Raw genomic sequence first — 27,160 nt, forward strand, 5'->3', positions numbered from 1 at the left:
TGTGGGAAATGTTATTTATTATTTTGTGTGACACCACTTTGTGATATAAGTGTACAAAATCTAAGAGTTTGAACATTGCAAAATTTAAAAAATTTGCCAAATTTCCATTTTTTTCATAAACACAAATTATAACAAAGAAATTTTACTACTAATATGAAGTACAATGTCATGAAAAAAAAAAAACAAATCTCAGAATCAATGGGATACGTTGAAACATCCCAGAGTTATAGCCTCAAAGTGACAGTGGTCAGAATTGTAAAAATTGGCCTGGTCATTAAGTACCAAATTGACTCTGTTAATAAGGAGTTAGGATAATAATCTATTTCTCTGGAATAAGACAAGACCTCACATTGTAGATATTTTATTCCGTTTTGGAGGTGAGAAAACTAGGAGACAGAAGAGCGCAAATGCGTCTTTTTTTTTTTTTTTTAAATTCTCCGTCATCAAATAAAAGTAAAGGGGTTGCGTGGTGAAAACAAGTTATCATCAATCCAAAAGGATAACTTGTTGATCCTTGATAGCTTGGTGTCCGACTACTGAAACCAGAACCAATGGTTGTCGGGCGTCTGACCTACCTCTCCATTTTACATGTCAATATAATTTCTGCGCTGTGCAACTGGTACAGATCCCAGCAGTCAGACAGCCACCGATCAACAACTAGCAGCAGATGGAAGGAGGTAAGAAAGAGGAGAGAAAAAAAAAAAAAGACAGGAACACATATTTCATAAAATATATCCAATATATGCCACGGGCTTTAACCTTCATAACACCACTGTTTGTACACTGAATTGAAATATTTAATAGCAATATCGACAAACATTCATGATTCAGGTCTTTATAATCACTTCATTCCCACAAACGCTGTTACAACCAATAATAAAATAACCGCGGCAATGTAATAGAAAAAAAAGGTTGATTTGGTTTCCCACCAAAAACAAAGAAAAACTCCCATCACCCGATGCATCGGCGTGTAATCCACTTTTCCATTGAAAATCATCGACTCACACGTTACCCCAAGAGAGGATTCAGACAGAAGATGGTAATCAGACGAGACAAAGTTCAGATTGATCGCATTCTGGAGAATTATAGAGGACAACTCCTTCTGCTGCCTTTGGATGATGACTGTACAGAGGTTTATTTGATTGTGCCCATGGTCACTAAGATGTGGCAAGTCTTGTGTGATCGTCAGGTGGTCATTGCAGAGGACGACCACCATGACCAGACACGTACACCTAAGGCACTGACGGATACGCTGTCTACACATTGCAAGACCGAACAAGCTAGTGGACAAAAAACCATCACAGGTCATCAGACAAAAATAGGCAATCATGTTAATTACAGGGTCTTTCCTCTGCCCTCTGAAACCACATCTTCTGGCTTTGCTCTCATGTACCACTCCACCCAGGATCCATCATATATGGCAGTGTCTTCTTTACCGCAGAGAAACGCAGCCAGGGCGATGTGGCAGGCGGTGACTCCGGAGCCACACGTGGCTATCAGAGGACGGGACAGATCAACGCCTTTTGCTTGGAACAGACTTCGCAGCTCTTCCAGGGATTTCTCATTGCCGTCTGGTGTAAGTAAGCTTGGGAAAGGGAGATTTATTGATCCGGGGATGTGTCCAGGTTCAATCCCTACAAGATGGAGGCAAATAATAATAAAAGGATAAATATGGATGAAATATGCAGAATACAGTAGATTAAGCACAGGCACAGACCGTACATGAGACAATAAAATGTAAATGTTATCTAGATGTTTCACTTACCGAGTGTGGTGGACAATGTAAAAGAGGGGAAAAAAAAAAATATATACAGCTCTGGCAAAAATTAATACACCACCAGATCAAAACCCTGTCATGGGCAGCCCAATCTCCAGACCTGAACCCCATTGAAAACCTCTGGAATGTAATCAAGAGGATGATGGATAGTCACAAGCCATCAAACAAAGAAGAACTGCTGACATTTTTGCGCCAACAGCAGTGTGAAAGACTGGTGCAAAGCATGCCAAGACGCATGAAAGCTGGGATTAAAAATCATGGTTATTCCACAAAATATTGATTTCTGAAATCTTCCAGAGTTAAAAAACATTAGTATTGTTGTTTCTAAATGATTATGAACTTGTTTTCTTTGCATTATTTGAGGTCTGAAAGCAAGTTTCTCTTTTTCTTTTTTGTTTTTTTTAATTTTGACCATTTCTCCTTTTCAGAAAAAAAATCCAAAATTTATTGCTTGGAAATTTGGAGACATGTTGTCAGAAGTTTATAGAATAAAAGAACAATTTACATTTTACTAAAAAATATACCGTATTTTTCGCTTTATAAGACGCACCCCCAAATTAGGTGAAGAAACAAAATGTTAAATGGGGGTCTGTTTTATAATGCAAGTGTCAGTCTCACAAGTCATATATATGTCCCTCATCCTGGTATCTATATAACCCCCATCCTGGCACCTTGGCCCCCCCTGTGCTGCTGGCACACTGCCCCCATCCCATCCTGAATATGGCCCCCCCGGTCACTATATGCCCCCCTGCTGGCACGCACATGATAAAATAAACACTTATGTCACCTTCTGATGATGGCTCTGTGCTCCCAGCTCCTTGGTAACGCTTCCAGTTTCCTGGGCATCCGATCATGTGACCTGGGCACACAGTGATGATATCAGATGTTGGCACAGACACAGGAAGAGCCACGGGGAACAAGGAGCACAGAGCCATCATTGGAAGGTGAGTCAAGCGTTTGTTATTTTATCATGTGCGTGCCAGTAGGGGACATATAGAGTGACTGGGGGTGGGGGGGGGGGGTGGAAGAGTCACCGGTCCCCTGTCAACCAACTCAGCACCGAGGTGATGGACAGCGGGTGCCGTGAATATTACATGAGGCTAATGAGAGGGAGCATGTGACCTCCCGCTGTCTCTGTAGCCGGCCCACCCCAGCCCCCTGACACCACTCCAAAGCCGCCCCCCTCCCCCACAGCACACATTCAGATTGTAAGACGCACCCCCCACTTTCCCTAAAAATTTAGGGGAACAAAAGTGCGTCTTATAATCCGAAAAATACGGCACCTATAAAGAGAAAAACCAGACATAGGACTGCTCTATAAGGGTATACCTTGACGATTGGTGGAGTAGCTTAGTATACATTTTTTTTGCAAAAAAAAGTATCAACTAAATACCCTGTTTTTTCCATCTTTTGACAAGCACTTGCTTATTACTGTGATTTTTTTTTACAACAGAGTATTTTTGACCTCACTGTGCTTTTTTGTGTCTTCAAACTGAACATTTTGCAGTGGAGCAGTCTGAACTCTATCTGGTACTTCAGTAACGTGTAAAGGAGGTGGAGATGCCTGTGCCACTATTTGCGTAGTAGATTATGGAGGTAGTGCAACTCAAAATCTACAGCAGGGAGTGGCATGTATAGTCAGTCTCTTACATTTTGGAGTGGAAACAAGAAATAAGGGGACCCTCATTCTCCCGAAAGGTGCAGTGTCCACTTACAGGATTCCAACCTATCAGACATTAATGGTATATACATTTGGTATAAGATTCACACTATCCTAGTCCAGTGTTCTGGTCATTATTCAGTGTCAGCCAGACAAGGGCAGTGTGAACTTCCTCAGCAGACACTGGAATGTCATCACCCTGGGTGGCTCTTGAGGTCAGACGGGTCCCACACCATGATGACAGGTGCCACAATATTATCCAGTTGTCACAGACAAAAGGGTGCATACATGTATGCATATTTTATCTCCCCCGTATGCAGATACCCCTTTCAGTTTTATTAATTTGATATTGGGGCCCTGCACTAGGAAAGGGAAAAGAATCAAAGAACATAAGAGTTGGAAGGGACCTCCAGGGTCATCGTGTCCAACCCCCTACTCAATGCAAAATTCACTAAACCATCTCAGACAGATGTCTGTCCAGCCTCTGAAGACTTCCACTGAAAGAGAACCCACCACCTCTCGTGGCAGCCTCTTCCACTCATCACCCTCACTGTCAAAATTTTTTTTTTTTATAATATCTAATCTGTATCTTCTCCCAGTTATTTAGAAAAATAAAACTTGATTTACGAATGTTTAACACTTCAGTGAATGGCCAAAAACAGAAAGATGACCAAAGGGTGGATACTGAATTTCACAAGATAAAGCATAGGAAAAACTAAGGGGAACGCAAGCTACACCTTGCCATTTCTCAGAAAGTCTCATTTTTATCATATGAGGTGGAGGAGAGCAAAAATATCAGATATATAACTAATTGACACAACAAAGTCATGATATAACCACATTCTAATCTCACCTTCTCTGGGCTCAGGCTCCAGTCCTCTGAATCTTCCCTCCACTCTGGCATCCACCATTTGAATTGTCTTCTTTTCCACATTCTCTTCCATTTCCTCGTGCCCCACAACTTGGGATGTGTCCAGCTTTGCTTGGAACTCTGTTATCTGTGGACGTGGCTCCTTTCCGGACTTTACTGGATGTCCTTCTCGGAGCCAGGCTTTAAGGCCACCATCCAGCACAGAGACTCGTTGATGTCCAAATACCCTAAACATCCACCACAGCCGAGGAGCACTGTAAGAACCAAAATCACTTGCATCGTAGACGACTACATGACTGTTGTTGGATACACCAAGCCGTCCTGTGTATTCAGCAAACTGGTCTGCGCTGGGCAGCATATGGTCATAAGGAGAGGTACGATCACTACAAGCATCAATGTCAAAGAAGTAAGCGCCGGGAATATGGCGCTCCTTGTACTCACGCCATCCGTCACGTCCAGTTTTGGGAAGATGCCATGAAGCATCAAGAATACGAAGTGTTCCTTGCGGAGATGAGCCAGACCGTATGGATTCCCACAGCCATCGAGGAGATACCAGAGCACGGGGTAGTAGTTGGTGGGTCATGATGATAATACTACGGCACAAAACAGATAAATGAAGAGCAGTTAATAAACTAGTAACAAGCGTAAGCCAGTGAAAAACTATTTTAGGTGGTGGTCAGCGTTTTTGCTTCTTATTTTTCTGCAGCCAAAACGCGTGCTCAAAACACCCGTTTTATGGTGTTTTCGTTGTGGATTCCATCTGTTCTTTTTCTACAGTACATGTTTAATAAAGCTAGTTTTATTCATCAAAAAACATTAAGGCCATGTTCACACAATGCGTTTTTTACTGCAGAACCGCCGCGATTTTGCCACTGCGGGTCCGCAGCTGTTTTCCATGCAGGGTACAGTACAATGTACCCTATGGAAAACAGGAACCGCTGTGCCCACATTGCGGAAATTCACTAAAAAAGCCGCGCTGAATAGCTGCGGTAAAAAAGAAGTACCATGTCACTTCTTTTTGTGGAACTGCAGCAGTTCTGCACCCATTGACCTCCATTGTGAGGGTCAAACCTCAAATATCTGCGGGTTTTCTGCGGTTTGTGGTGCAGAACCGCTGCAGCAGGAAGTGCGTGGGCGGAGTGTGGCTGTCCCCCCCGTGCCCCAATCCCACCCCCCCGTGCTCCGACACCCCCCCCCCCCGTGCCCTCATCTCCCCCCCTTATACTTACCGGGCCTCCCGGTGTCCGTCCGTCTTCTCCCTGGGCGCCGCCATCTTCCAAAATGGCGGGCGCATGGGTTAGGGTATTTTCAGCCATTTTAACCCTAAAAAAAACTTCCTAGAAAACACAGACTCTCTGCAGAGAAAACTGCATGAAAAAAGCACTAAAAACCGCATTAAAAAACGCATCAAAAAACGCACCAAAACACGCACCTGCGTTTTCTGCCAAGAGCTGCGGTTTTTAGTGCAGAAAAAACAGCAGGGAAATCAGGAACGTGTGAACATGGCCTAAGCCTTTTTCACTTTCTTATTTCTTTCTATGGGTGGGGAAAAACAAAAAAATAAAATCAAAATGTTGCAAATAAGCTGACCATAGGTCCTTGTAATGCTCCTTTATAAAAAGTGTCAGACTAGCTGGGGTGCTATACTCTGTGCTGGGCTCTTGGACGGCAGTTTGTCAGCTTGATTCAGGAAACCCAAATATATCAGATCCCAGCCTTATGTCGCAAGCATTATGCAGAATAAATAAGTTTATTAATTTATTATAGGTTATTTATATAATGGCAACAAATTCTGCAGCACTTCACAATTAAGAAGGGGCATGTAGAGACAAAAAGGCTAAGTTCACACAAGGTGTTTTTGCAGTGTTTGGTAACGAAATTTTTCAGCTGCATTTTACATTACGGTAGCGCCAGCAGACAGACAATCCCTAGTACTTTGTATTAAAGGGGTTGTCCAGGCTTTCTGTATAATGGGCAGCACGGTGGCGCAGTGGTTAGCACAGCAGCCTTGCAGCGCTGGAGTCCTGGGTTCAAGCCCCACTAAGGACAACATCTGCAAAGAGTTTGTATGTTCTCTCCGTGTTTGCGTGGGTTTCCTCCGGGCACTCCGGTTTCCTCCCACATTCCAAAGACATACTGACAGGGAATTTAGATTGTGAGCCCCAACGGGGACAACGATGATAATGTGTGTAAAGCGCTGCGGAATATGTTAGCGCTATATATAAAAATAAAGATTATTAAAGATTATTAATGTGTGTGTACCTAGGCTGCAGAGTGCTGACAGTTTGTAATATACTCCCTGTCAGCACTCTGCATGGTGTCCTAGATATCACACTTAGTCATGTGAACAGCTTTCTCCAGATTCTTGAGAAGCTGACGACTTCCTGACTCAAGTTTTTCTATCTGGCAGAGACTAGGGATGGGTTTTTCGCAAACGAACCGAGAGAAAGAGGCGGCTCCCTGCTGGGAAAGATGGGAACTGGCACCCCACTGAGCCACTAAATTCTAGGAATGGCTCTCACTGAGCATAAAATTCCGGTGTTTGACTGACGTAACTTCACCCACTAATGAATTTAATGAGTGCAACTAGGCAGGGTTTCGGACGCATTAACGTCATTAATAGGGATCCATTTAGGATCCAAAATAGCTGGCTCTTTTTGGGGAGCGGAGCCTAATTGCCAAAAAGAGCCAGACTGCCCATCACTAGCAGAGACTAGTCCAAACGTCACCAAACAGACACCATTTTTTTTTTTTTTACAGGAGATAGAGGGCGTTGCATGGATTAGGAGAACAATAAAAGATGGCAAACTGTGTTTATGGTTTTATTTCATTAAGAGACTTTATTCTGTGTCTTTTTAACTCATTAACAACTATAGGATTAGTAATGGATAGTTGTCTTATTGACACCTCTCCATTACTAAGCCGGCTTGATGTCACCTTACAATACAAAGGTGACATTAACCCCCTATTACCCCATATACCACCACTACAGGGCAGTAGGAAAAGAGGCCAAGTGCCATAATTGGCTCATCTTACAGATGCACCATTTCTAGGGTGGCTGTAAGCTGGTGTTTTGTATCCGGGAGGGGGCATAACCATGGCCCCTTCCTAGGCTATGAATATCAGTCGGCAGCTGTCTGCATAGCCTTTTCTGGCTATTAATTATACGTCTTTTTTGAGGGGGTCCCCTATTTTCATAGCCTGAGAAGATCCATGGGTATAAACCCCTCCCTAAGTCGCTGGCTTTCCCTCTCTGGCACAGAAAATTGAGCGGGAGCCCACGCCATTTTTTCCCCCGAAATGATTATTTTATTAAATACATACCGTATTTTTCGGACTACAAGACGCACTTTTTCCCCCCCAAAAAAGGGGGGAAAATGGGGGGTGCGTCTAATAGTCGCAATGCAGGCTTACCGTGGTGGCAGAGGTGCGGCGGCAGAGGTGGCGCAGTAAGCGGGGTCCCTTTCTCCGGTGAGGTGATGCAGCAGCCCGGTAAGGAGCAGAGCCAGGTGAATCCTGTTATCGGTGGTGGCGGCCATTTTCCTGAGGCCGTGCGTGCGCAGATGGAGCGCTCTGCTTCCCGGGGCTTCAGGAAAATGGCCGCCGCGATCTCCATCTGCGCACGCGCGGCCTCTCGCGGCCATTTTCCTGAAGCCCCGGGAAGTAGAGCGCTTCATCTGCACACGCGCAGCCTCAGGAAGATGGCCGCCCCCACCGATAACAGGATTCACCCAGCTCTGCTGCTTACCGGGCTGCTGCATCACCTCACCGGAGAAAGGGACCCTGCTTACTGCGCCTCCTCTGCCGCCACATCTCTGCCACCGCAGGATTCAACCGGCTCTGCTGCTTACCGGGCTGCTGCATCACCATACCGGGGAAAGGGACTCCCCTCACGCCATACCTCTCACTGCGCCTCCTCATCCCAGCACCTCCTCACCTCTGCCGACACCATGCCTCCTGTGACCCTGTTCTGCCACCGCCAGCCCTCAGGTAAGATACTGTAAATTCGGACAATAAGACGGACCCCCATCTTCTCAAAAAAAAAAATCTTTTTTTCTGCAATTTTCACCCCAAATTTGGGGTGCGCCTTATGGTCCGGTGCGTCTTATAGTCCGAAAAATACGGTACATGTCCCATAATTTGCATGCACATACACACACTATACTAATTGTATTGATCACACACATCTATATATAAAAGTATTCTGCATGGATTTACTGTATGCAATCCATGTCTTCTATCCTGTCGGCTCCTGCATTGATTTTACAGAAGCCGACAAATTAATAACTGGCTATTGCGATTTTAACATGAGCTTTTACATACAGAGAACTGCTGTAATAAAAGCTCATGTTAAAGTCGCATTGCATACGGATGTCACACGGTTACTTGATGGGAGGAAATCGCATAGCAAACGGATTATAAACAGGTCACTGTTCGGAGAACATTGGTGCGATTCTCGTCCGTCAAAATCGGACCAATTTTTTTATACGTTAAGTGTGACTCTAGCCTAATCAGTATAACGGCTCCAACCTGCCACTGTCTGTAGGTTACTATGCACAATCCAGCAGACAGGTTCCCTTTAATACAAATATGGACAATAAGGTCCACATGCCAGGCACTAAAGGGTGTAATTTTATAATGTCTTGTGTGGTTGTGAAGGTATACATCTGTCAGATCTTATCTTTGAACATCTTTAACACATAAAAATAAATAATTTCTTGAATACATTTTATTCCAGTATGTGGCACACAAATAGTAAAAATGGACAGCACCGAACTGTCACATCTAAAAATGAAGGCCTAAGATGTATTGTGAGGTTCTGCATTGGCTGAGGTATGAATTATAAGGTTCTGCAGCAGCTGGGGTGCGTATTTCAAGATTCTGTAGCAGCTGAGGTGTGAATTATCTAGTTTAAACTACTAACGCTGACCTACAAAGCCATACATAACCTTTCTCCTCCATATGTTTCCGAACTAGTCTCTCAATATCTTCCCTCACGTAATCTCCGGTCCTCCCAAGACCTCCTCTCCTCCACGCTTATTCGCTCCCCACCCAACTGCCTCCAAGACTTCTCCCGAATATCCCCCATCCTCTGGAATTCTGTGCCCCAACACGTCCGGTTATCCACCACATTTGGGTACTTCAAAAGAAACCGGAAAACAAACCTCTTCAAAGAAGCTTACAGCCTGTAAAGACCACACGACCAGCTCAACACCATCGGAGCAACTGCAACCCCCCGACCTACTGTCTCCTTCCCCATAATCTTATAGAATGTAAGCCCGTAAGGGCAGGATCCTCTTCCCTCTGTACCAGTCTGCCATTGTTAGTTTATTTACTGTAAGTGATATTTGTATTTTGATGTAACCCCTTCTCATGTACAGCACCATGGAATTAATGGTGCTATATAAATAGTAATAATTATAAGGTTCTCAAGCAACTGACGTGTATTAGGAGGTATATTTGTAGATATGCGGTACACACACACACCACTAAAGACTGAGGTTCTCAAGCAGCTGAAGAGTGTTAAGTAGTATATACGTAGATATAGCCAAACATTTATACTCTTGCGTACACACACGACTGTATATTTTTCTTCACACTACTCATATGGGGTGATATGGAGACATGTGAAGCTCTATCACCACTGTGGATGTGGTGTGGAGTGTCAGGGCTGTGGAGTCAGAGTCCATTTTGGTGGAGTTGGTATAAAATGGACCAACTCTGAAAATATATAATAAATTGGGTTTAGTAGTTGAGGGCAGGATGTACTGTAAACATTTTTCATAATTTGGGAAAGTCATGAAATGTCCTATAAATGTCTGTTCTGATTCTGATCTAAGGATCTGGGCTTTTAGTTAAGATAAATCTGTGCTGCACTTTATGCACATGCTCAGTAGTGACCAGGGCTGTGGGGTCGTAGATGAGATAAATCTGTGCTGCACTTTATGCACATGCTCAGTAGTGACCAGTGCTGTGGGGTCGTAGATGAGATAAATCTGTGCTGCACTTTATGCACATGCTCAGTAGTGACCAGGGCTGTGGAGTCAGAGTCATTGAGAAGACGGAGGTTTGGCTTACCGACTCCACAGGCCTGGTAATGATTGTGCTGCTTTCCACAGATGAGGGACACAGGATCACTGCTCTGTTATTTCCAATACTGTAGTGGCCAGCCATCACGGACATAAGACGGACGGGCCTATGTGCAAAAACAGTATAGGCTAACAGCTCATCACAATGCATAATTCTGCCTGTTTTGGAAATAGCAGTGGCCCCCCTTACCTCTTGGGACCCTGTGCGGCAATGATGAGTTGCACCAATGATAAGTCTGGACCTGCAGTAAAGGTGGCTTTATCCAGATTTTGAAGTCACCCTACAGACATCTAGTAAATTCACGCTGTCAACAATTCCGGTTGAACGGCTTGTGAATCCTTGAAGATGTTTACGCTGATTATGCTAGGACAAAGTTCATTTCATCTTAGGTGGAGCTTTATTCTCTGGGCTTCCGGCAGTAAAACCGATCATGCGGTGTGGGGATGGAGTATACGGATGAGAAGCAGTGCTTCATTCGCTTGAGGCACAAACCGATTTTAAGTGCTGCTGGTGTTTCTCCGTGGTGGGGGGGGTTATGCGTTATAACTATGGGTAAAAGTAGTGGCCCCATCTATCTGCTCAGCTTTTTAGGGCATTCTAAAACAGCAAAGCTTAACAGGAATTGACAACTTCGTACTATCAGATCAAATGGACAGTGTGAAGAAGGTCCCAAACACCACAACCATCGGTGAGGAACTGTCCACAGCGGCAGAGGTTATGGAGGTGGGGGAAACCTGATGTGACATTACCCACAGCAATCTACAGGGACAAACCTGGTGGCGGAGAACCGACCGGGGGAGCACTTCAACAACAAATGTTTTAAGAGGGAGCTTAGATTCAATGTGCGAGTTATCTTATACTAGACCTTGAAAACTTTCTAGAGACTGCGCATTTATCATTGACTGTAGTATAGACAGGCCAAAGGTCTCCTGACCGGAATTCAATAGCTTCATTTATGCCTTCGAAAGTGTTGAGTTCAGGACTGAAATCAGTCTGTGTTCTGTCTGGAATGGGTATGTGTAGATTATAGAACACTGGAAAAAACAAACATATCTCTGCAAGTTTTGCACCAGCACGAAGTCAGTGGAAAAAACAGATGTGTGGGGCTGTTCATATCTAGTTTTTCCACGGACTGTGCCGGTGCAAAACTCGTGGAGATATGTCTGTTTTTTTCCCAGTGTCATGGATGACAAGGGCCAATACAAGTCTAAGGGTTCATGGAAAACATGTACAGCACATAAACTGTATGCTGATGTACGACCTATGTGCTGTCCGGATTTTACATTGCAAAGGACAAAAGAAGTGTGCGCATCTATCTATCTATCTATCTATCTATATACTATATAATTGTCTAAGGTTCACTTCCGTCCGTCTGTCTGTCCTTCTGTCACGGTTATTCATTCGCTGATTGGTCTTGCCAGCTGCCTGTCATGGCTGCCGCGACCAATCAGCGACGGGCACAGTCTGGAAGAAAATGGCCGCTCCTTACTCCCTGCAGTCAGTGTCTGTCGCCCGCATACTCCCCTCCGGTCACCGCTAACAGGGTTAATGCCGGCGGTAACGGACCGCGTTATGCTGCGGGTAACGCACTCAGTTACCGCCGCTTTTAACCCTGTGTGTCCCCAACTTTTTACTATTGACGCTGCCTATGCGGCATCAATAGTAAAAAATGTAATGTTAAAAATAGTAATAAAAAAAAAAAAAAAAACCTGCTATACTCACCCTCCGTAGCAGCTCGCTCCGGCCGCCATCTTCCATTGCAGGTTCCGGTGGCAGAAGGACCGGCCATGACGTCGCGATCATGTGACCGCGACGTCATCACAGGCCCTGCACACCTGCGCTACAAGGACCTGCCATGACGTCGCGGTCATGTGACCGCGACGTCATAACAGGTCCTGCGATAATACCAACCCTGGGACCGGAAGCTGCCGTGGACTACAAGGGCGGAAAGGTGAGTATATGTTTATTTTTTCAACTGTGACAAACCTGGCTGGGCAATACACTATGTAGCTAGGCAATATACTACGTGGCTGGGCAATATACTACGTAGGCTGTGCAATATACTACGAGGACATACATATTCTAGAATACACGATGCGTTAGAAACGGGCCACCATCTAGTATATATATATATATATAATCGTCTAAGGGGCACTTCTGTCTGTCACAGAAATCCCAAGTTACTGATTAAACGCGGCCGGCATAGTCCGGCCGCGAAATGGCTGCTCCCTACTCCCCTGCAGTCAGTGCCCCCTCCATACTCCCCCCCCCCAGTCAGCGCCCGCCACCCACATAGCGTTTTAGCACTCCGTTAAACCGACTGCATTACACCGCGGCACAAGACGGTGTAACGCAGTCTGTTAACATTGCTGTTAACACTGTGTGACCAACTTTTTACTATTGATACTGCCAATCAGGAATATTGGAGCGGAATTTAACCCCCACTCACAGCGCGACGCACATACATACATACATACCGTACATATTCTAGAATACCCGATGCGTAAGAATCGGGCCACCATCTAATTTATCTACTATATAATTGTCTAAGGGTCACTTCCGTCTTTCTGTCTTTCACAAATATTCATTGGTCGCGGCCTTTGTCTGTCATGGAATCCAAGTCACTGATTGGTCGCGGCAGCCATGACAGGTATCTGGCGAGACCAATCAGCGACGGCCACAGTTATCAGTCCCTCCCTACTCCCCTGCAGCCGGCACCATACTCCCCGCAGTCACCGCTCACAAAGGGTTAATGCCAGCGGTAACGGACCGCGTTATGCCGCAGTAACTCACTCCGTTACCGCCGCTATTGTCCCTGTGTGACCAAGTTTTTACTATTGATGCTGCCTATGCAGCGTCAATAGTAAAAACATCTAAAGTTAAAAATAATTAAAAAAAATAACAAATCATTATATACTCACCTTTTGCGACGCTCCGGTATAAATATATATATATATTTATTTTAGATGGTGGCCCGTTTCTAACGCATCGGGCATTCTAGAATATGTATGTAGTTTATTTATGAAGTTTTCAGAATAATACAATTTATACACAGGATTCGGCTTGACGCGACCAATTAGCGAGGCATGGTTCAAATTCCGCGCCAATTCATGGCCGGGCTTGACCAATCAGTGAAGCCAGGGCCGGCTGGTTTTTGAGGGCCCCCCTCTTTAACACATACCACGATTCATGATGCACAGATACAGCAGAGAAATATAGCACAGCCCACGCAGCATATTGCACTGCCCACGCAGTGTATAGCAATGTGGGAACCATATCCCTGTTAAAAAAAAGGAATTAAAATAAAAAATAGATATATATACTCACCTTCCGTCACCCACGCAGGATATAACACTGCCCACGCAGGATATAACACTGCCCACGCAGGATATAACACTGCCCACGCAGGATATAACACTGCCCACGCAGGATATAACACTGCCCAGTATATAGCAGTGTGGGCACCATATCCCCGTTAAAAAAAATAAAATAAAAAAGTTATATACTTACCCTCTGGCGGCCCCCAGATCCAGGCGAGGCATTTCGCGATGCTCCTCGCGACGCTCCGTTCCCAAGAATGCATTGCGGTCTCGCGAGACCGCTACATCATCTCGTCAGACCGCAATGCATGGCCCGGAGCGTTGTGAGGAGTGGGAAAGGTGCCGGAAGGTGAGAATATAATGATTTCTTTATTATTTTTAACATTAGATATTTTTACTATTGATGCTGCGGCCGCAGCAACGCAGGATTTCCATGACAGACAGACGGAAGTGACCTAGATAGATAGATAGATAGATAGATAGATAGATAGATAGATAGATAGATAGATAGATAGATAGATAGATAGATAGATAGATGTGGTCCACCCCTATTTTATGAAATCAGCAAAGGTAAAGCAGACGGTCACGTGGTACCGCCCATTACAGTGATGAATATGTGGCTCCATACAGGAGAAGCTGCGGAGTGGAGAGAAAGCAGCGAGGGAGCTACGTGAGTATTTTATTAACAGCGGGCAGGCGCACGGATCTTTATTTTAAACACCAAAAAAAAAAAAAAAATGATTTTTCATATCTTCTCTCCAGCGACGCTGCTGGAGAGAAGAAATGAATGGAGCTTCAGCACCCAAAGCAGGGGACAGCGCTTACTTGTAGCGCTGTCTCCTGCACGGTCCGTGTGGTACCCAGTTGGCACACGGGCGGCACACGGCTGCCGCACTGATGTGCAACGTGAGCACACGGACAATTCCGGTACCGGAATTATCTGGACGTGTGGGACAGGCCTTAGTAATAGGAGTGTCTGACAGTCACCTCTCCATTACTAACAATAGGGTTTGTGAAATCAGCCTCAAGCCCCATTACCACTGAACCAAGGCAATCGAGAAGAGCGAAGGTGAAGAACCAGAATTGCAGCATCTCATGTGATGCGCCACTTCTGTGTGGGCTGGGAAATAGGGATTTTTATGTTACTCACCGTAAAATCCTTTTCTCCGAGACGCTCATTGGGGGACACAGGACAGTGGGTGTATGCTTCTGCCGCCAGGAGGCTGACACTAAGTAAACTTGAAAAAAAGTTAGCTCCTCCTCCATCGTATACACCCTGACACTGGCTACCAGAGACTCCAGTTTGGTGCAAAAAGCAGTAGGAGAACAACACAAAAAATAATATAACAGCATAAATACAGAAACTTTATGTCTAGAAAAGATCCTACTGACTAATGTAATCAGATATAACCAAAGCAGCCATAAGGCTACCAGGGAGGGAGCTGTGTCCCCCAATGAGCGTCTCGGAGAAAAGGATTTTACGGTGAGTAACACAAAAATCCCTATTTCTCCTTCGCCTCATTGGGGGACACAGGACAGTGGGATGTCCTAAAACAGTCCCTGGGTGGGAAAAATAACTCACTAGTCAAAGACATCCAGATGATGGTTGTCTATAAATGCGCCACTGCCGCTTGAAGAATCCTTCTACCCAGACTTGCATCTGCAGAGGTCTGGGAGTGGACATTATAATGTTTGACAAACGTATGCAGACTAGACCAGGTCGCAGCTTTGCAAACCTGTTCTGCTGAGGCCTGGTGCCGAACGGCCCAGGAAGCCCCCACCGCTCTTGTTGAATGAGCCTTGATTCCGGCCGGAACCGTCATGCCCATGGTGCAATAAGCCTCCTGAATGGTCGCCCTTATCCACCTGGCCAGGGTAGATTTTGAAGCAGCGCATCCCTTCCTGCGACCGTGCGGAAGGACAAACAGAGCATCTGTCTGGCGAAAAGGAGCCGTTCGGGAAACATACCTCCTCAGAGCCCTTACCAGATCCAACGTATGGAGAGCTTTTTCTACACGGTGCGTAGGTGCCGGACAAAAAGAGGGCAGAACAATATCTTCATTGATGTGGAATGACGAAACAACCTTCGGCAAAAAAGACGGTGCTGGTCTGAGAACTACCTTGTCCTGATGAAACTGCAGAAAAGGGGAACGACAAGAAAGGGCTGCCAGCTCCGATACCCGTCTTATGGACGTTATGGCCACTAAAAATACGACTTTCCAAGAAAGAAACATCAAAGAAATATCTTGAAGAGGCTCAAAAGGAGCGTTCTGTAAAGCCCTTAAAACCAGATTAAGGTCCCAAGCTTCCAAAGGAGTCCTATAAGGAGGGACCTTATGAGCGACTCCCTGGAAAAAAGTCCTGACCTGACGATTAGTAGCAATCTTGCGCTGAAAAAGGACTGATAAAGCCGAAATCTGCCTTTTAAGAGTACTTGGAGCAAGCCCAGAATCCAGGCCTGCTTGAAGGAAGGCTAGAATGTTCGGAATGGAAAAACGCAGAGGAGGCAGCCCGCGCTCTCTACACCAGGAAAGAAACACCTTCCAAGTGTGATAATAAATCTTGGCCGAGACGGGCTTACGTGCACTGATCATGGTATCCGCCACTTCTTGAGAAAACCCTGCCTGGGTTAAAACCCAAGATTCAACGGCCAGGCCGTCAAACGTAGGACCTCTGAGTTCTGGTGGTAGATCGGCCCTTGAGATAGAAGATTCGGCCGATCGGGGAGCCGCCAAGGAACCCCGGCGAGAAGTTGTACCAGGTCTGCATACCAGGTCCGTCGTGGCCAATCCGGAGCGATCAGGATGGCCGGTGCTCTCTCTGATTTGATTTTCTTGATTACCCTCGGGAGCAGTGCCAGAGGAGGGAACAGATAAGAGAGATGAAACTGGTTCCAAGACAATACCAGCGCATCCACGGCGATCGCCCGGGGGTCTCGGTACCGAGAGACAAAACTGGACACCTTGGCATTCAACTTGGACGTCATTAGATCCACGTCCGGAGTCCCCCAAAGATGGCAAATCTGCAAAAATACCTCGGGATGGAGAGACCACTCCCCGGAGGCCAGACCCTGACGGCTTAGGAAATCTGCCGCCCAGTTTTCTTCGCCCGGAATGTAGACCGCTGAGATTACAGAGTGATTTCTCTCCGCCCAGAGTAGGATTTGCTTTACCTCCCGCATGGCTGCCTTGCTGCGGGCGCCCCCCTGGTGATTTATGTAGGCTACCGCTGTGGCGTTGTCCGACTGAATTCGGACAGGGTGACCTGCCAGAAGATGGTGGAAATGTAACAAGGCTAGTCGAACTGCTTGAATCTCTAAGATATTGATGGGGAGGGCTGATTCCAGAGGTGACCAGAGCCCCTGAGCAGCGTGATGAAAGAATACTGCTCCCCAACCCAGGAGACTGGCATCTGTTGTGACCACTAACCAATTGGTTGGGGGAAAGGGCTTCCCCCTGAGTAGAGATGCGCAAACGGAACCGCCTCTATAGTCGCAACCATCTTTCCTAACACCCTCATGCCAGACCGAATCGTATGAGGGCCTGGTTGTTGAAGATTCCTCACTTCCCGCCGAAGAGCTAGGACCTTGTCCTGGGGAAGGATTGATAGGGCTTGAGAGGTGTCGAAGATCATGCCTAAAAATGAGATCTTCCGGGACGGCTGTAGGGATGACTTCCTTAAATTCACCAGCCAACCTAGACGAGAAAGGGTGTCTAGAGTGAAGCCGACATTTTCCCTGCAAGATTGAAAAGTCGGTCCCTTGATCAGCAGATCGTCCAGGTATGGCAAGACAACTATACCTCGGGAGTGCAGAATGGAAACCACAGTAGACATGACTTTTGTGAACACCCTGGGAGCGGAGGCCAGCCCGAAGGGTAATGCCGTGAATTGAAAGTGTAGATTGTTTACGGCAAACCGGAGAAATCTTTGATGAGGTGGAAAGATGGGAATATGTAGATAAGCATCCTGAATGTCTACTGAGGCCAAAAACTCTCCCTTTTCCAAAGAGGCGATGACTGACCGGAGAGACTCCATCCGAAAGTGACGAACGCGGACAAACCTGTTTAAGAGTTTGAGATCTAGAATAGGCCTTACTGCTCCGTCCTTTTTGGGCACTACAAAAAGATTGGAATAAAAGCCCTGAAACCTTTCCTCCCTTGGAACAGGAGAAATGACACCGCTGATACGAAGGGACTCTACGGAATTGAACAGGCTTTGACGAAGAGACTTGACCCTGGGAAGACGGGATGGAAAGAACCGGGGAGGAGGCAGCTGAACCAGCTCTATTTTGTACCCCGATGATACGAGCTCTCCAACCCACTGGTCATGGATTACCTGAAGCCAGACCTGGCGAAATAAAAGTTGACGTCCGCCTACTCTGTTGGAGACACCCAGAGGGGGCCTCCAGTCACTAAGCCGAAAATCTTTGAGTCCTAGATCCTCTGGATCTAGTAGACTGGGGATGCATTCTTCCCCCCTGGCTGGCCGTATAAGGGGTCCGACCGTCTCGGTCCTGATTGGGTCGACCCTGCGCAGGAGAGCCTGATGCTGGGGCCCATCTAACGTTGCGAAAGGTTCTAAAACGGGCCTGAAATTGGCGACGAAAAGGCTGTCTAGCCCTCTGCTGAGGAAGAAACTTACTCTTCCCTCCTGTGGAGTCAGAAATAAGCTGATCCAGCTTCTCTCCGAACAAACGACCACTCTGATACGGTAGGGAAGTAAGAGATTTTTTAGAGGTAGAATCAGCCCGCCAGGACCTTAACCAAAGGGCCCTTCTGATGGCAATAGCATTAGATGCAGCCGAAGAAGCACAATCTGCCGCATCTAGGGAGGCGTTAATCAGATAACTACCAGCCATTGCTACCTGAGATGACATTTCTGCCAATCCTGCTGACAAATTACCTTCTTGGAGAGCCTTAGATAATGACTCTGACCAAGAAATCATAGCCCTGGCAACCCAAGTTGCTGCAAAGGAAGGAAAAAGTGCTGAACTTGAAGCCTCAAAGACAGAACGAGCCAAGCTCTCTATAAGACGATCCGTAGGATCCTTAATCGATGAGCCATTAGGGAGAGATAGCAACGTGTTAGAGGCTAAACGGGACACTGGAGGATCTACAGAAGGGTTTCCTGCCCAGTTACTACAAAGTTCCGAAGCAAAGGGATACCTGGCCTTCAGAGCTCTTTGCCCTGAAAAATGCTTGTCCGGGTGCTCCCGGTTGCGTTGAATCAGATGCTCAAACTCAGGGTGAGAGGAAAAAACCCTATGGGCCCATTTAGCCCGCTTAAATGAGACTTTATGATCAGAGGATGAGGCGAGCTCGTCCTCTATCCCCAAAGACTGATTGACAGCCTCAATCAGGCTATCTACAGACTCCTGAAAACCAGGCTTCTCAAAATTAAGAGACCCTTCTGACTCATAATCAGTCTCAACTTCCCCGCTTTCTGCAGGGGAAGGAGAACGAGATACGGAACTCCAGGATGCGGATGCACCTGAGTGCCTGGACGACGCTTTGCGAATCCGCTTTCCATGCGTCTGTCTAGAGTGAGCGCGGCCCCTGCAGGCCGAAGGCTCCTGAGACCCCGAGGCCCTCTCCGAGACAGGTGGATTGCCGTCCCTGACTGCCGGGGTCTGCAGAGATTTGATCGCTTCAGTAAGGGACGCCATGGATTGCGACAAGGACGTGACCCATTCTGGCAGAGCTGCCTCAGCATCTGCTTGAGGAACCGGAGCGACTACTGGGGAACTGGCAGGGGGGGGGCTCCTGGGCGCGTTCAGAGTCACAGGCCTCGCAGAGGCGACTACTTTGGGCGTGCGGAAAAGGGGCACGATAAGATACACAACCGGTAAAAAGAACCGTGTGAGTCTTAACCCTTCTAGACATAACGATCCGTAAAGCTATACCCAGGGCCAGAGACTGGGACAAAAATAATGCTTCAGCCAGATGGAGGGAGAAGCACTTACCCCAGTCCTGAGTCCCCTCGAGTACCGTGATGGATCCTGAAAGCACGATGCGGAGCCCAAAAGCGCTGTCTTATATGCACAGCAGGCCTTAGGGGGGAGGGACCGCCAAACGATGCTGCGGCCTGGAGCAGGCTCGAAGCCGGGGCCTCAAATGTTTTCCCCCTTAGAGAGAGGAGAGCCGGAACCGGAAGTGACGCGCCGGAGGGGGCGGAGCCTCACAGCGCGGTCGATGGCCGGAAGTCCTGGGCTCCAGGAAGCTGCCCCATGCCCGCCGCAGCCAGGCAGGGCCGTAGCCTCTGGGGGGAGAGTGGCGCCGAACCTCGCAGCGCCGCTCCTAACGCCGCGGCGCCGCCCGGACCACGCTGCAGCGTAGCTGCGCTGCAGCGCCCTGACCCAACGCCACAGCGCCGGATCACGCTGCAGCACCGCTGTCCTAACGCTGCAGCGCCGGATCACGCTGCAGCGCCGCTGTCCTAACGCTGCAGCGCCGGACCACGCCGCAGCGCCGCTGTCCTAACGCTGCAGCGCCAGATCATGCCACAGCTGGCCAGCTCACCATCAGTAACGCTAATAAAGGCACCGCACTCCCGGAGGACGCAGCAGCAGGTAATGCCCGGAGCCCCCCTTGTCATACCGCACTCAGTGAGGGGTAGAACAAATGACGGTGCAGGAACCCTATCTCCATTATCCCAGGATAAGGAGAGGGACCGTCCACCACCCCAGCTAACACCCGCAGGGGTGTAGAAATCAGGGGGAAACACACGGACATCTTACGGGCACCTGTACAGCCTGGAGTCTAGCTACCTCAGGGTGGTCAGGGCTAAGTCCGGTGAAGAATCCCACGTAGCGGGGAAGGATACGTGGAGAAACCTCGCACGTACTTGCCCGTTGATGGTTTGGGGAGATCGGACCCTCAAAAAGGTCCGTCGCCCCTTCAATTCAAAGATGTTGAAAAATCGGGTCCAACGATCCAGGACCCAGAGGCGTGCCTCCTTGAGACACTAAGCATAAACTGGAGTCTCTGGTAGCCAGTGTCAGGGTGTATACGATGGAGGAGGAGCTAACTTTTTTTCAAGTTTACTTAGTGTCAGCCTCCTGGCGGCAGAAGCATACACCCACTGTCCTGTGTCCCCCAATGAGGCGAAGGAGAAATGCCCAATAACCAGGGACCTTTCCAGCCTGATAATATCAGCTCTCAGCTTTACCTTTGCTGGTTACCAAAAATGAGGGGACCCCACGCCATTTTTTTCATTGATTTAGTAGGTTAATACATGTAAAGCAAGCTACATTCACAAGGAACAAGTTATATATCTCACGGATATTTACAGTATTTATCTTTAACACTTACAAATCTTTAATTTCTAATCCGATATGTGTCACACGGATGGCATACTTTGTCATCCATGAGCAGGACATATTGACATCCGTGATGTCAGAAAAAAAAAAGTGAATGTCTAAGTGTGGGTCACAGGATGCATGTGAAAACATAAACCTGTGCGCAGCCCCATAGATTATAATGTGCGTGCGTGCGTGCGTGCGTGTGAAAACAGACGCTGCAAGTACTGGAAACACAGACATGTTAAGGGGTCCTAAAACACGCCCAGGAGACTTTCCATTGACTTGTATTGCAAGTATGGACAGTGTTCAGAGCGGAAAACACCCTAAGGGTACGATCACTCTGCTGTATATTATCTCATGGTAGAGATAAAATTGTATCACAGGTGCAGAAAAGACAAACTTACTGTCTCCATCGTCTCTGAATGAGGTTTTACCTGCACCCTGAGACTTGTATGGGTGCGCATGATCCGAATCAGCATGAGAAAATAATCGCAGATCTGAGGTGCCCCATAGTATAACAATTGGCCGAGTACTGGCCCATGAAACATCACATATACACTCGGCCATGTTACACGCCATTGAGACCCCAGAATGCTCCGCTCACTTCTTTTGACCACTTGGCGTAGACTTTGGAAACCTGAAGCGGGTAAATGACATTTAAAAGGCTGAACATACAGTGGCATGTTAACGTTTGGGTGCTCCTGGTTACCTTTAGGCCTTTCACAGATCATTTCAACTTCCTAAACTTCAGAATAATAGTAATTTTGACCAGGGGTGCCCAAACTTTTAATATGTCACTGTACGAGCAGAGAGTCGTATTTGTATAGAAATGTATGTGTTACGCATGCGTTCATTTTTTTGGGAGGCAGGTTTCGGAGCAGACTCACCAGAAAAGGATATGGCGTGCACATACCCCTAGAGAGAAAAGAACAAGGGGCTACCTATCTATTTAATCATTAAAAGTGCAAAAGGCCTAAACCAACTTCATTCTTCCTCAGTGTTGGATCTTTACTACATTTACTGCAAAATCCAGAATTTGGATGATCATAAAGCGTCTAGAGCCGTTATGAAGTCTGCACACATTTCAGACGTAGTGCGGTCACCGAGGAGCAATGTCCTGTCCATAAAAACAAAGCATCATCCAGACAACCTTTATGGACTTTATCAGGGACTGTGTACACTGGCATCAGCAACTAATGGAGTGCTAAAGTGCAAGGGAGCTCATACAAAGCGTTGATAAAGCCATTAATCGGCCGTGATTGGAGACATTTATGTATGTGGACGAATAGTGCAAGACGGGGACCCCATGAATAAAAATCTAACAGAGCGAAGCTGCTCACTGCAGCAGCCAATCAGATTAAGTATTTCATGCACGAAGCACGGCGGGATAATTATACCATTAATGGCGCACCGTATGACGGTGTGCCAGCCTCTGCCCCCGTGCACCAAGCAGTTGATAAATCTGTTCTTGCTTTGGTCCAATTAAAAATTGTTTCGGGACGTTTTTCTAGTTAAAGCCACCTTGGATGAGACACTAAGGATCCGGCCGTATGTCAAAACACATTGTGAAAGAGTCATCAGGTTGGCGTGGCGTACGCTCATGTCGCTGGAGTACAAGGCGCCAAATTCATTAGCAGGTTCACACTAGTTACCGTAATTCATTTGGTGCATCTTCTGCGGAGCACGCGCCATGTCGGAAATGCTACTCCAGTCAATGACTAGAGTAGCAATTCTGCCATTCAAAACTCCCGAAACTGGACGGGCGCGTGTGACAACGCCGCATCTCCTCCCCAGCTGTGATCCATGACGCCAAAAGCTGCAAAATTTCTGCACCTTTTCACTTTTCAAAGCCTTTGCACCGCTTTTTCTAGTGCAAAAGCTTTGATTTATTTGCCTCATTGACCTGGAAGCTACATATTTTCTGGAAAGAGGGGCTTGTAGATTGTGAGCCCTCGCGGGCAGGGTCCTCTCTCCTCCTGTACCAGTTGTGACTTGTATTTTTCAAGATTATTGTACTTGTTTTATTATGTATACCCCTCCTCACATGTAAAACGCCATGGAATAAATGGCGCTATAATAATAAATAATAATAATAATAATATTTGCACCATTATTACTGAGTGCAGAACTTTGCAACAGATGGGCATAAACGGAAAAAAAAAAAAATCTGTTCCAGAATCCATGAAGCAGCAGAATTTTTAATTCCGGCTCAACCAGCAAACACCGGAGCGATCCGGCGGGTCACGACCGTAGCGGCACTGGGAAGAGATGAAGACTGCGATTGATAAGTATAAAAGTAGGGGCAGAGCATAGTGATGAGCGAGCGTGCTCGGATAAGGTGTTATCTAAGCATGCTTGTGTCCTAATCAAGTATTTCTGCCAAGCTAAAAAAAAAAAAAAAATTCTCAAGTCATATGTCTCGTGCCGGTTAGGTAATCCCTGCATGTTTTGCAGATGTCTAACAAACAGGCAATCCTTGCATGTGTTGAGACTATCGAACAGCTACAGTGACTCAGTACGCCGAAAACACTGGATTAGGACACGAGCGTGCACCTTATACAAGCACGCTCGCTCATCACTAGCAGAGAATCTACATTGCTAGCAACACTCCAGCCCTCAATAGAAAAAAAAAGCTGGAGTGGCGCTTTAGGTTTTTTCGCGTTTTTTCACGCTAAAAACGCTATAAAAACTCATTAAAAACGCATACATTAAACGCATCGCGGTAAAAAAATGAGCATGTTCATTATTTTTGCAGATTTTCTGCGTTTTTCGCGCAATTCTATGCATTTGGGAAAACCGCACCAAAAAACGTGTCAAAATCGCGGTAAAAACGCATGCGGATTTCTGGCAGAAATGTCCGGTTTTTGTCAGGAAAATTTCTGCAAGAAATCCTGACGTGTGCGCATACCCTAAGATGTTGGAAAAAGGGGAAGGCGTCTCTCACAGCGCTCACGAAGTGCATTGTACAAGTAAATGAAGGTTATAAAATCTAGAAATTATCAGGGTATGCGCACACATTGCTTTTTTTCGCGTTTTTTGCTATAAAAACGCATTTAAAAAAAACGCACACATATGCATCCTATCATTTAGAATGCATTCTGCAATTTTTGTGCACATGATGCGTTTTTTTACGCGAAAAAAACGCATTGCGGTAAAAAAAAAAAAAAAGCAGCATGTTCATTAATTTTGCGGATTTTTCGCGTTTTTCCCGCTATTTAATGCATCGGGAAAAAACGTGAAAAAAAACGCATGCGGATATCTGGCAGAAATCTCCGGTTTTTGGCAGGAAATTTCTGCAAGAAATCCTGACGTGTGCACATACCCTCAACAATCCAAATAAATTATTACACATATGTAGTAAGAGACAAAAAAAATTCTCTTTTTTTCCCCCCCCTCACTCCCCCCCACCTCAAAAGTAAATAAAAAGTAATAATTTACTTATAGAGCCCAAAATGGTTAATGAAATAAAAGGTGAAGGTGCCGCCCTGCCCGTGACTGAGGCAATGTCCCCACAATGGGCTGTTGATGACTTTTTCACGTTGCAGATTTTCTGCCTCTACTAATTTACTTGCATTTTTTCTAAAATACGCAGCATAAAAAAGAAAAAAAAAACCCTCCACAGAAAACTATTCACGTGAACGCAGTCTATAGCACGGCACACGGAGGGCGGTGTAAGACCCGACACGTTTATTGCTCATTTCCCGCAGATCATGCAAATTAGCTGCACAAAGTGCAGAATAAAAACCCCGGGTGTCCCAAAAATGGTGGCGACTGGGGTAACTGCACCCCAGTGTACGAGTATGGAAGCCTGAGAAGATCTGGTGTGCCCCAGACCTAACACCTGTGTACATGCACAGCCCTCTTGTGCCAGCAGCTCTGTAGGACTACAAGTCCCAGGACACATGCACAGCCCTCCTGTGCCAGCAGCTCTGTAGCACTACAAGTCCCAGGACACATGCACAACCCTCCTGTGCCAGCAGCTCTGTAGCACTACAAGTCCCAGGACACATGCACAACCCTCCTGTGCCAGCAGCTCTGTAGGACTACAAGTCCCAGGACACATGCACAGCCCTCTTGTGCCAGCAGCTCTGTAGGACTACAAGTCCCAGGACACATACACAGCCCTCTTGTGCCAGCAGCTCTGTAGGACTACAAGTCCCAGGACACATGCACAGCCCTCCTGTGCCAGCAGCTCTGTAGCACTACAAGTCCCAGGACACATGCACAACCCTCCTGTGCCAGCAGCTCTGTAGCACTACAAGTCCCAGGACACATGCACAACCCTCCTGTGCCAGCAGCTCTGTAGGACTACAAGTCCCAGGACACATGCACAGCCCTCTTGTGCCAGCAGCTCTGTAGGACTACAAGTCCCAGGACACATACACTGCCCTCTTGTGCCAGCAGCTCTGTAGGACTACAAGTCCCAGGACACATGCACAGCCCTCTTGTGCCAGCAGCTCTGTAGGACTACAAGTCCCAGGACACATGCACAGCCCTCTTGTGCCAGCAGCTCTGTAGGACTACAAGTCCCAGGACACATGCACAGCCCTCCTGTGCCAGAAACCCTGTAGCACTACAAGTCCCAGGACACATACACAGCCCTCCTGTACCAGAAGCTCTGTAGGACTACAAGTCCCAGGACACATGCACAGCCCTCCTGTGCCAGCAGCTCTGTAGGACTACAAGTCCCAGGACACATGCACAGCCCTCCTGTACCAGAAACCCTGTAGCACTACAAGTCCCAGGACACATACACAGCCCTCCTGTACCAGAAGCTCTGTAGGACTACAAGTCCCAGGACACATGCACAGCCCTCCTGTGCCAGCAGCTCTGTAGGACTACAAGTCCCAGGACACATGCACAGCCCTCCTGTGCCAGCAGCTCTGTAGGACTACAAGTCCCAGGACACATACACAGCCCTCCTGTGCCAGCAAATCTGTAGCACTACAAGTCCCAGGACACATGCACAGCCCTCCTGTGCCAGAAACCCTGTAGCACTACAAGTCCCAGGACACATGCACAGCCCTCCTGTACCAGAAGCTCTGTAGGACTACAAGTCCCAGGACACATACACTGCCCTCCTGTGCCAGAAACCCTGTAGCACTACAAGTCCCAGGACACATGCACAGCCCTCCTGTGCCAGCAGCTCTGTAGGACTACAAGTCCCAGGACACATGCACAGCCCTCCTGTGCCAGCAGCTCTGTAGGACTACAAGTCCCAGGACACATACACTGCCCTCCTGTGCCAGCAGCTCTGTAGGACTACAAGTCCCAGGACACATACACAGCCCTCCTGTGCCAGCAGCTCTGTAGGACTACAAGTCCCAGGACACATACACAGCCCTCCTGTGCCAGCAGCTCTGTAGGACTACAAGTCCCAGGACACATGCACAGCCCTCCTGTGCCAGCAGCTCTGTAGGACTACAAGTCCCAGGACACATACACTGCCCTCCTGTGCCAGCAAATCTGTAGCACTACAAGTCCCAGGACACATGCACAGCCCTCCTGTGCCAGCAGCTCTGTAGGACTACAAGTCCCAGGACACATACACTGCCCTCCTGTGCCAGCAGCTCTGTAGGACTACAAGCCCCAGGACACATACACAGCCCTCCTGTGCCAGCAGCTCTGTAGGACTACAAGTCCCAGGACACATACACAGCCCTCCTGTGCCAGCAGCTCTGTAGCACTACAAGTCCCAGGACACATACACAGCCCTCCTGTGCCAGCAGCTCTGTAGCACTACAAGTCCCAGGACACATACACTGCCCTCCTGTGCCAGCAGCTCTGTAGCACTACAAGTCCCAGGACACATGCACAGCCCTCCTGTGCCAGCAGCCCTGTAGCACTACAAGTCCCAGGTGGCATGCACCACACAGATGCACAGCAGACATTGTGGCCTCACCCGCACGTCCCGTCCTCCTGGCCGTCTCTCTCTCACCTCTGCCAGCTGTCGTCCTTCCTGTCACATTCCCGGGCCCCGCCCCCTTAGGCCGCAGGCAGTAGCCACGCCCAGTCCCGGTTATACCCGCCCACCTCCTGCAGCACCGCACGTCCGCCCGGCGCCCGCCGCTGTCACCACTCCGGATCCAACCACCCGGGAGGAGGGGACAGTGGATGAGCTAGAAGTACACGGCACGGACAC

At 47.4% G+C, this 27,160-nt stretch overlaps 1 protein-coding gene across 3 annotated transcripts; it reads right to left on the minus strand.

The window, feature by feature from the left end:
* Positions 1-27,160, minus strand: MPST (mercaptopyruvate sulfurtransferase). Of its 3 annotated transcripts, none has more exons than XM_069736858.1 (3): positions 26,957-27,160; positions 4,291-4,901; positions 1-1,634 (listed from the first exon to the last, which is right to left on the minus strand). In XM_069736858.1, the coding sequence occupies exons 2-3, from the start codon at positions 4,889-4,891 to the stop codon at positions 1,336-1,338; spliced, it is 900 nt and encodes a 299-aa protein (XP_069592959.1). In that variant the 5' UTR covers positions 4,892-4,901; positions 26,957-27,160; the 3' UTR covers positions 1-1,335. The 3 variants fall into 3 exon arrangements, with proteins under 3 accessions (XP_069592959.1, XP_069592958.1, XP_069592960.1); XM_069736857.1 differs by having other exon boundaries at positions 26,921-27,097; XM_069736859.1 differs by lacking the exon at positions 26,957-27,160 and adding an exon at positions 10,588-10,745.

This window comes from Ranitomeya imitator, chromosome 8, assembly GCF_032444005.1.
Source record: "Ranitomeya imitator isolate aRanImi1 chromosome 8, aRanImi1.pri, whole genome shotgun sequence".
NCBI classification, from domain to species: domain Eukaryota; kingdom Metazoa; phylum Chordata; class Amphibia; order Anura; family Dendrobatidae; genus Ranitomeya; species Ranitomeya imitator.